An 11,011-nucleotide genomic window follows, 5' to 3' on the forward strand; every position below is an offset into this window, starting at 1 on the left:
TGGTCCTACTGCTTTGCTATCCCTGCACATCTTGCTCTCAAGAACCTAGGAAGAGTGGGCTGTAAGCTAAGGCATATGCTCAAGAGGGGAGGTTCTTTCGAAATCAGTAGCCAGATACCGGCAGGTGGAACAGCACAGCATCCACCTCAGATGCACACATGGACAGAACGGAATGTTGGTTCTGGGAGCTCTGGGGTGTAGACTGCAATAAAGGTCTCATCAGCATCAGCTGTGCCCTTCCTCCTCCATCTCCAGTCACCCTGACTCATGGCTCAGCAGCTCAGTATTAGCACACTCATCCCTGCTCCCCCATTTCGAATATTCAGGATGCAGATGCCACTTAAGTGAGGGCAAGCTCTAATTAGCTCAGAACATCAGGATCGAGCCCACTGTGGCTGACAGCAAGATAAATACACCCAAATAGCCAAGTGATTGCCAAGTTGTCTTTTTTTTTTTTTTTTTTTTTTTAATTTTGTTCTTGTAATAAGAAGCTACAGCAAGGGTTGGGGCTTGTTATCTCTGGCAGGCTTGATGGATGATGGGGTGTCTGGTCCGCCAAGCAAGTGTGACTTCCTGGCAAGCAAGCTGTCTCGAACCACCCCCACCCTGCTTCCGCCCTCATCAGAATTAGCATAAGCCTTCTGGAGCTTATGTGAAGGGCAGCTTCAAATGTACCTTTCAGAAGGAGGAGTCTCACCTCTTCTCCACCACAAACTAAAATGTCAGATTCTGGGTTAGAGAAATCCTTTGCATGACTTTCTTTTAAAAAATTTACTTGTTGGAGCTGGAGAGATGGCTCAGCGGTTAGGAGCACTGGCTGCTCTTCCAGAGGTCCTGAGTTCAATTCCCAGCATCCACATGGTGGCTCACAACCATCTGTGAGGAGATCTGATGCCCTCTTCTGGTGTGTCTGAAGATAGTGACAGTGTACTCATATATAATAAATAAACAAATCTTTTAAAAAAAATTTACTTGTGGGCTGGGAATGGTGGTGCATACCTTTGATCTCAAGCTTCTGGAAGTGGAAGCAGGTGGATTTCTACCTGTTTGAAGGCAGCTGGTCTACTTAGAGAGTTCCAGGCCAGCCAGAGTGAGACTTGCAGCTGGACAGAGGACCTCAGGGTAGGGGTCCTCCTTTCCTGTGATTGGAGTTTTCTGTAGATAAATTGATTCTTAGAGCACCAGCTTGTGGTAAGAGCACCTGAGGAAGGTGCATGGGGAAAGGGCAGAGGTGGGCTAGACCAGTATAATTAGCTCAGAGGTGGGCAGAGCTCCATCAAGCCCTCCCCTTCAGGGGAGGGGCCTGGAAGAGAGAGACTTCCAGTGGGGTTTCTATGGAATTGACTACTTTTGCCAGAATTCCTGAGATCATTTTATGATCTTGGTTAAAAAGTATATTCATTATTTTCATAGCAAAAACAGTGATAAAGAAAAGGACCAAGTATATGTCCATGACATTTTCTAGAGTTCATTTGTTTTGATTTTTGGGACAAGGTCTCACTATGTAGCTCTGGTTGTCTGGTCTTGAACTCAATAGAGATCCTCCTACCTCTGCCTCCCCAATGAAAGTCATTTTAGGGCTAAAGAAATGGCTCAGTGGTTAAAAGCGCTAGTTGCTCTTACAGAGAACCCAACTTCCATCCCCAGCATCCACATGGTGGTTTGCATGGGACTTGTCTGTAACTCCAGTTTCAGGGAATCCAACATGCTCTTCTGGCTTCCAAGGGCCCCAAGCATGCATGCAGTGAACCTAAATGCATGCAGGCAAAGCAGTCATTAAAAAAACAAACAAAAACAAAAAACAAAAAAAACCTTCCAGAGCTGGATGTGTATCATCCCAGCACTTAAGAGGCTGAGGCAGGAGGATCGCTGGGATAGAGGGTGGCCTGGGCTATATAGTAAGACCCTATAACAAAAATGTAAAATAAATAAACCCTTTATATATATGCTGGTGTGTTTTCTTGTACGAGTTTGTTCCACAAGCATGCTCTGCCCTCAGAGGCCAGAAGAGGGCGTTAGATCCCTAGAGTTGGAGTTATAGGTGATTGTAACACAGTATGTGGATACTAGAAACTGAACACAGTTCTCTAAGAGAGCTACCAGGGTTCTTCACCTCAGGGCCATCTTCCTAGACCCCACCCCAAATATTATTATTTTTTTTTCCACATGGAGAGGTTTAATGAGAGAAGAGTAGAGGAAAGGAAAGGCCGGCCATGAGCACGTGGAGGGAAGGGGTGGGGGTAGAGAGAAAGGACAGGGAAGAGAGGAAGAGCAGGGAAGAGAAGAGAACAAAGAGCCCCACCCCAAATATTATTAAATAACTGTTTTGTGGTTGAAAAATATAGCAAAGATGCATAGAACTAACCACATGTGCACACACACATAACACACACATGCACACATATGTACACATACACCACACACACATACATACATACATGCATATATACATACATACCACCATGATTCCTTTGTAATTTTCTTCTTTTATTTTTACTATTGATATATTTGCATGGGAAGAGTTGTGGCCCACAGGTGGAGGTTAGAGAATAACTCGCTAGAGTTGCTTCTCTTCTTTCACTATGTGAGTTTCATGGATTGAACTCAAGTCCTCAGGCTTAGCAGCAAGCACGTTTACCCACTGAGCCATCTCAGCAGCCGCCTTTGTATTATTTCTTTTTTTTTTTTTCTTTTTTTTTTTTATTAACTTGAATATTTCTTATATACATTTCGAGTGTTATTGCCTTTCCCAGTTTCCGGGCAAACATCCCCCTCCCCCCTCCCCTTCCTTATGGGTGTTCCCCTCCCCACCCTCCCCCCATTGCCGCCCTCCCCCCAACAGTCTAGTTCACTGGGGGTTCAGTATTAGCAGGACCCAGGGCTTCCCCTTCCACTGGTGCTCTTACTAGGATATTCATTGCTACCTATGAGGTCAGAGTCCAGGGTCAGTCCATGTATAGTCTTTAGGTAGTGGCTTAGTCCTGGAAGCTCTGGTTGCTTGGCATTGTTGTATGTATTATTTCTTATGACAGCGTATGACTCCATGATGATACTGCTATTGCTCATGGGAAAGCACAAGTCTCATCTTAAAGAGATGAGAGACAGTTTATTCCAAACTGACTTGACCGTGGCCCAGGAACACAGATTTAGGCCATCTCAAATTCCCTCTTTAAACATGGTGGTTTCATAGTTTTTAATAGTTAGAGAACAAAGAGAGGCAAATACATTGGTGGTTATAGCAAAGTAGGGAAGACTCTGCTATAGATCGGAGACAAAGGAGTCTGTTCGTACATTGCAAAGAATTTGTATCTGTTACTCATGGGATGTTAGGTCTGGCACAGGGGTGAGCTAGAAATGGCTACTTAGGGGGCTAAAGCTAGCCCACAGTAAGTTGTAATTACCCTCAAGACCTGTAACATTCGAACTTTTCCACATCACATTAGTTCTGCTCAATTAGGGAGTCTTTGCAGACACAGCACCTTTCCAGGAAGTCTCCTGCACAATGTAAAAACTGTAAAACAAACCTAACCATGAAAACACCCTAGTACTGGAGTAGACAGATGGCTCAACAATTAAGAGCTTTTACTGCTCTTGTAGACAGTAAGCACGCTTCCCAGCACCCATGTCAGGACTGACAACTCACACACACACACACACACACACACACACACACACGTGTGCATATCTCCACACACATGACATGACTTAAAATAATACAAACAAAATATTTAAACAATCCTGTCACAAAATGAACGGGTAAGTAAATGGAGCCACCATGGGCCCTTGTTTCTGCTCAGGGTTGACACAGAACTGTGGTGTCTACAAGAAACCCAATGAACAAGAGGGAGGCAAGGCTGGGGAAACAGTGATGAGTTCTGGAAGCTAACACTGCCCTGGTGTTACTGAGGACTCCCTCCTGAGCTAGTGTAGGCTCAAAGGGTTAAAAAGCAATGAAGCCAACTGAGAAGGAAACAGGACCATTTATTAAAGTTGGGGAGAAAAAAACAGGGCAGGCTGGAGATCTCTGAGAGGAAAGAGATTGCTCAGAGGAAGAGAGAAAGCCACACTCTGAGAGTAGAGGTTAAGTTCAGCCACCTATGTGGGGAATGGAGGAGTGAGGAGGGAGAAAGAAAAAAAGAGGGAAAAGGAGGGAGGGAGAAAAGGAGAGAGAGGGGGAGGAGGTAAGGAGAGAGGCAGAGACAGAGACAGACAGAGGCAGAGGGAGAAAGAACACGGCCAGTCAGAGAGGAGTGTCCAGGTATATGTTCTTAGGAAAAGTGAGGCTTTAGCTAGGACTGGGAACAGCAGACATGCTGGTCCTGCAGGAGCAGTGGGCAACTGTGAAAAAGGCTTCCAGACCACAGTCCTCCAGGGATAGACAGTCTTGCCTCCCTCCTTCCCAGCATCTTCTGGAGCCCAGCTCACAGGGTGAGTGGTGTGGCCCAGTTGGGTTAACTCTTCCGGTAAAAGACAAAAGTTTGTCTTTCTCACCTGATAAAGATTTGGGTGGTTTAGAATGTCTCGTCTCCACAGGGGGCCAGTGGAGGACCCAGATTCTCTTCTTCTGGTCGGAAACCACTTAACAGAACAAACTAAAGTGAATGAAAGGAAAATAAAAAGCTAAATCCACAAAGTAGCCACTTTTCCCCAAGAGGAAATGGCTTTTTCTTAAAGCTTCTCCACAAAGCCCACTAACTCCCTCTCCCCTTTCTTATGCTATTTGAACTCTCAGGGAGGGACAATTGTGATGCTTCCTCTCACTTTTCTCAGGGTATTTAAAATTCTAAGAAGGGTAACTGTCGAATTGTCCTCTTTCTTAAAACTAGTGTGGGAAAACAGGAGGTCGATCCTTAGCTGATTGTGAGGGGAGGGGCCATCTTTAATGAGCTCCAGGCTTGCTGATCGTCTGACCACCACCTAAGGACACCCACAGACTCAGCACACCTGTAGTGGTGTGTGTTAGCCACCATGTTTACCACTAAATAACCCCTTTATTCGTTTTCAAAAAATTCAGCTGCATTAATAGTCTGAGAATCAAGGAAAACAGCAGAGTCCTTCATAGAGTTCAATGGGAGAGCCCTAGGGTTGGATCCTCAGGAGAAAGGGAGAGGGAGAGAGAACACATGTGGGGCAGGACTGGTGCAAAGGTGGGTTGGATTATTCGGTATATTCAGGTAAGAGAAGGCCAACAGGACGGGAGGACATGGCTACAACTAAACGTTTTATAAGCAGTCACGGTGGCTCTGTCCTGTCATCCCATTACTTGGGAGAGTGAGGTAGAAGGATCTCAAATTGGAGCCACCCCGAGGCACCTAATACCAGGCTAGCTTTGTCTCAAAATAAAAGATAGATAGATAGATAGATAGATAGATAGATAGATAGATAGATAGATGGGCGGGCAGATGGATGGATAGACAGACAGACAGATATAGAGAGGAGGAAATGAGCAGAACAGAATGGGAGCATCCCATCCCACCACAGATGCACAGATGCTGCACGGGGCAGCACCAAGGTGCATTAGAAGGTCATGGACAGTAATGCAGACTAGAAGCCTACTTCTAATACAGGAAAGATTCGTCCAGGCAGGGTCAGCTGGATTGGCCAGTTTTGGTCACTTCAGAGCAGGGCATAAACTCTGTAATAGTTGTCTTCCGGTACCTGCCTTAACCGATAGGGTGGGTGAAAGTGGTTTAGAGCACCTGAACCAGGGTGCTAGGAGCAGGGCTGGGAAAGAACTTTGGTCTGGGTCATTTTGCATACGAAAGGGTCTCCTAGGCTAACCATAGAGGGGTGGCCTCTCCAAAGTCAGCAAGGTCCAGTGTGTCAAAACAAAGGAGGGCTCATCGCTCTGGCTGCTGCAGCTTCTTAGGAACACCCCTCCTCTCTAGCCACATCCTAGCACATAGGCCTTTGACCGGGCAGCAGTTTCTATCTCTGTCTTCCCAGGGGTTTCTGTTGTGGTTATGGTTTTAATGTGTGATGCTGTTTCTCCATGGAGATATGCACACACACACACACACACACACACACACACACACAATTTAAACTCATTTTTGTTCACTAACAGTGAGCAAAATCCTTCTGCATCACACTGAGGATCTGTGATCCACCCTGCCTCCCTTTCTCTGGTCCATCTCTACGTCAGAGACTTAGTGGCCTACCGGTGGCCTGTCCTATGCACACACTTTCCTCCACTCTTTGATTACTTACAGGGTCTTGTAACTTACTGTACAACACACACACAGCTGCATCTCTTAAAAACTAATATTAGACCCCAAGTCATCTTGGATAGGCCCCACTTGACTTAAGCAGCCCCTTCCTGATGGATAGGCACCTAACTGTTTACAACCATGGCTTCTAAAAGCCATGTTACATGGCATATCCTTGAGTGGCTTCCTTGGGCACGGGCTTGAGAATCTATACAGGGAAATTATCTTTGTGGGGCGAAACACTCTGGTAACCTCTCCTGTCTGTGACTAAGGGTCCATTGTTACTTGCATTGGGGAATAGGTTCTGCAAGGTTGATGATAGCTTAGCTAGCCTGTGCATCACATGACCTTTTCTGGGGTGAGAGAAACATTCTTTTATCCCATATACATAGGGTACCAATGGGTTAAAAAAAAAAAAAGTTTAGCTTGGTGAACCAGGGAGTTTATTGGTGTTAATGGGGGACTCAAAGGCAGCTACATCACTAGGAAGTACCCTGGGGCCACTTACAGCTGCAGTCTCCAGCCCCTAGTCAGGACATGTTAACAGGCTCTAGCTGGTGAGGGTCTTCTGTGGGTGGCCACAGCTGCTCAGAATCAGAATAGCCATGGTCACATCCAACCAGGAGGAAACAGGCAGGGTGACAAATTCTTTAAACCCCGGAGTCTGGCTGGGAAGCGGAGGTCAAACTGGGGTCTTAGATTTCCCATCTGTCTGATGACTCTCTTATGACCCAGAAACACAGAGGTGCCTGGGGGTCAGGAAGCTGAGTCAGCCGTGCCCCCAGACCCTTAGCATCTTCATCTATAACTAAGGCAAGGACTCTAGCTGAAATCCAAACATTTGCTCCCCCCTCAACCTTTTAGTTGCTTTCCTTCCCTTGGGCTCTAACTCTTATCTGTAAAGTGAACTATCACTCCCAACCTTGGGCCGTGTTTCTCCTGCTGGTGACAGGAAGATGTAAAGAGATGACTGGTGGGTGTGGAAAAACCCAGAAAACTCTATCTAGCAGGAGCAGGAGCAACATTCAGATGCCTTTGCAATCCCCTGCCCAGACTAGTAGCATGCCTGAGGCTTACTCAATCATTTAGACTGAAGAATTAGAATGTGAGGATGTTAACAATGGCTCTAACATCCTTCTTGGAGTGTCTAGGCAGCACAGTGGGAGACCACAAGGAGAAGTGGGGAGCATGGTCACCAAGAACACCTTGGCTCTGTCTCAGCTGGTTGAAGCCAGGGACCTCTCGTTTTCCACAGAAGCCAGTTTTGTTCTTTTTATTATTAATTTTTATTAAACATTTGCTTCTTTAGGGTGGGAGGCTTGGGAATGTTACAGTCCTCAGCATGTAGAAGTTCCTGGACAACCTTCTGGAATCCACTCAGGTGGTCAACGCTGGTGGCAGGCACCCTTAACGACTAAGTCCTCTCACAGGTCCCCAATTTTGTTCTTAACTTCAAGCTTTGGTGTTTATTCAGATATTTTCAGGGCCTTGTGGGAGTTGAGCCAAACAGTCCCATGAACTAGTTGTAGCCTTAGAGTTGTCATCATGGAACTGGTTTCTGCCTTGCCCTCTCCCATTGCACAGATGGGAAAACTAGAGGGGAACTCAGCCAGTGACATAGTCAAGCCCAGATGCCACAAGTCCCTATCTCCTTTATTTTGCAGCCTACACCCTGCATCTGTCTTGTCTCTGGATGTCTGCGTGCATTTGTCATTTGGTCCACACTCTTGTCTCCTTTCCACCGCGGACTACTCCCGGGACGTCTCTCCCTCCCTTTGTTCCCTAGTCAGATGTTCTCTTAGTCAACAGACCTCCGGAGCTGGGCGCCAACCTGCGCCAGCCGCTCCTCCTCGCTCAGCCCCCACCAGGTTTCCGGAAAGCGGGCGGGTCCCCCCGGCTCTGCCGTCAGCACCCCTGTCTTCGGCCTGCGCCCCCTCCCCGCTGACCTCACAGGCGCCGCGTCTCCAGCTCATATAAGCCTCGGCCCCTCCTCGGAGGAGCGCGCAGTCGACCCTGGATTCGGGAGTATTGCAAACTCTACCCAGCCAGTTTGCACTCTTCAGCTCAGCATCTTGGAAAGCTCTGCAGAGTCTCCACTTCGCAGGTAATATCTCTGACCCGGGATCCCAAACAGGTGTCCCCTCCACCTTGCTCACCGCCTTCCCGGGGTATACTGGCCAGGGCACTGGGAGTTCTGGATGGAAGAGGTCGGCCAGTAGGTCCACACCAGGATCGTCGGACTCACCGTAGAGTTCGAATCTGTACGCTAACGTTTAAGAGATAGGACCTTCACTTTGAAATTAGGATGTGGGCGCCCTAAGAGAGTCTTCTAGTCTAGAAACGGGAGCATTGGGTTGCATGGGGAATTCGTATATGTGAGCAAGAATTTCAGCTCTGGAGTAAGGAGATTGCAGTGAAGGACTGGCGTTAGAATGTAGATGGAGCCTCGGGGACAATTTTGGCTGCTATGACTGGTCAGCACTGCAATCTTAAAGGGTACACTGGGTTAGGGGGGTCAGATGCAGCGCTGATTCTCCCAGCTTTGAGAGACAGGGATGGTGGAGACAGTGGATTTTCCATCGCCTGCCTCCTAGTTTGGATAGGCACCTTGGCACCCTGGTCGATCAGGAGAGTTGCCAGAGGCTTAGATGCACCTGGCATAAGTGGCAGGTGACCTTATTCTGGGAAAGAGAAGGGGACGACCCCGGAGCAGGCGGTGTATTTGCCCTTATACTCACTGCCCTTGACTCCTAGACTCCAGGATGCCGGGACCTTGGTTGCTGCTGGCTCTGGCTTTGATCTTCACCCTAACTGGTATCCCTGAATCCTGCGGCGCCTTGCCGGAGGCAGCCCAGGAGGAAGGTGCAGTGACTCCTGACCTTCCTGGCCTGGAGAATGTTCAGGTCCGGCCAGAACGTCGATTCTTGTGGAAAGATCTCCAGCGGGTGAGAGGGGACCTCGGTGCTGCCTTAGGTAAGTATAGGGGGAGGGGAGCCATGTGGGGCACCTGTCCCCTTCCAGATTTAGGAAACGCATAGCCTTATAGCCACTTCCTCAAAAGGGTGTGGAGGTGACCAGCCCTTGGGACCACATTAATTCTCAGTGCTAGAAATAATCAGAAGGCAGACTTTGAGTAGTCACAACTTCATATGGTCCCCATCCACAACAGCTTTAATTATTGTTTACTAAGCACTTGTCTCTAAGGCCCTATCTATAAGGACATGTTGCCATTTTGTCCTGGAAACTGAGATTCAGAAAATACAAGTAAGAAGTGGCTTATGGTCACCCACAAGAAAGTAGAGAGCTGGGCCTGAGGGGGTCTATAGGATCTGAGGAGCAGACAATGGGAGGGAGGAGCTGCCATGACAAAGTATGTCTGGAGTGGTATGTGGCCTGAAAGTGAGGGTCTCTGATGAAGGGGGTCAGGTTCTCCCACACTGACTTTTCCTTCTCCAGACTCCTGGATCACAAAACGCCAGCATCCAGGCAAAAGGGAGGAGGAGGAAAAAGACATTGAAGCTGAAGAGAGGGGAGACTTGGGAGAAGGGGGAGCCTGGAGACTCCACAAACGACAGCACCCCGGCCGACGTGCCAACCAGGACAAGTATTCATGGGCAGATGAGGAGGACAGTGACTGGATGCCACCGTCCTGGTTACCAGATTTCTTTCTGGATTCCTGGTTCTCAGATGTCCCCCAAGTCAAGTGGCAGCACCCTGGCAGGCGATCCTTCCCCTGGATGGAGTCTGATGTCACCAAGAGGCAACATCCAGGCCGGAGGTTCATAGATCCCGAGCTCCGAAGAAGCTGGGAAGAAAAAGAGGGAGAGGGTGTCTTAATGCCTGAGAAACGCCAGCATCCTGGCAAAAGGGCATTGGGTCATCCCTGTGGGCCCCAGGGGACTTGTGGTCAAACAGGCCTGCTCCAGCTTCTAGGTGACCTGAGCAGGGGCCAGGAGACCCTGGTGAAGCAAAGCCCACAACTAGAAGCCTGGGACAAGGAACCTCTGGAGGAGTAAGGCCAGACTTAGGCTTTAGGTCTAGGATGATGTAAGCCCTGTATTCCCTATCCTGTTCCCTTCACTAGCTGTCCTCTCTTAGATGCTAACCCTGGGCCCTCTGTACATAGCATCCACCCAAACCCCTTCCTTACCGACTTCAGAGACTTTAGAAAGCCAGTCAGGAAGTTAAAACCCTACTTATCCCTTCAAGCAAGGGGGTGGGGAGTCGCACCCCTTCAGCACTGGCCAAGATGGATCTTTCACACCTTCTAAGGGACCTCCTCAGAAAGGAAGGGTAGGAATGAAATGTTTTGGTGTTAAAACTTCTGTAATCTGCCCCATGTGACAAGACTGACCTGGTATAACTTCAGCGCATCCTCCAAGGTTGGGGTCCCTGAGCAGTTTGGGAGATGTTTAGATATGTCCTTGGGGTGGGGGGTCGCATCTTGTATATAACCCTGCTCTTGTTAATCTCAGTGACAATAAAATATATCCAGGTCATCTGTTGCTCTGCTCTTCTGTGTAGATTGAGGTTTTTCTTTGGGGGTTTATTGGGGTGACTCCCAGCCACAAGCTCTTCCCAAAGGACATTAAAAGAGCTCCCTCTTACATGAGGAAATCAGGACCCCCTTGCCTATTCCCATTCTCAGAACAATGTTCTGTGGCTAAGGGTCTGGCTCTGTAGTCTTTGATTGGCTGGGTGTAGTGGGTGGAGATTAAGAACTAAAGAATACAGCTATGGAGCCTTGAGTCTACCAGATTTGGGGGTGGGGAGGGGAATGCAGGAAGGGTGGTCCTGTGATA

General features: G+C 48.2%; 1 protein-coding gene across 1 annotated transcript; it reads left to right on the plus strand.

Moving 5' to 3' along the window:
• The first annotated feature begins 7,876 nt into the window (after positions 1 to 7,876).
• Positions 7,877 to 10,714, plus strand: Trh (thyrotropin releasing hormone). The gene is made up of 3 exons (XM_032905072.1): positions 7,877 to 8,313; positions 8,964 to 9,182; positions 9,666 to 10,714. Exons 2-3 carry the CDS (start codon positions 8,972 to 8,974, stop codon positions 10,223 to 10,225), a joined length of 771 nt encoding a protein of 256 aa, XP_032760963.1. The 5' UTR covers positions 7,877 to 8,313; positions 8,964 to 8,971; the 3' UTR covers positions 10,226 to 10,714.
• Positions 10,715 to 11,011: the final 297 nt, after the last annotated feature.

This window comes from Rattus rattus, chromosome 6 (assembly GCF_011064425.1).
Source record: "Rattus rattus isolate New Zealand chromosome 6, Rrattus_CSIRO_v1, whole genome shotgun sequence".
Lineage (NCBI taxonomy): Eukaryota > Metazoa > Chordata > Mammalia > Rodentia > Muridae > Rattus > Rattus rattus.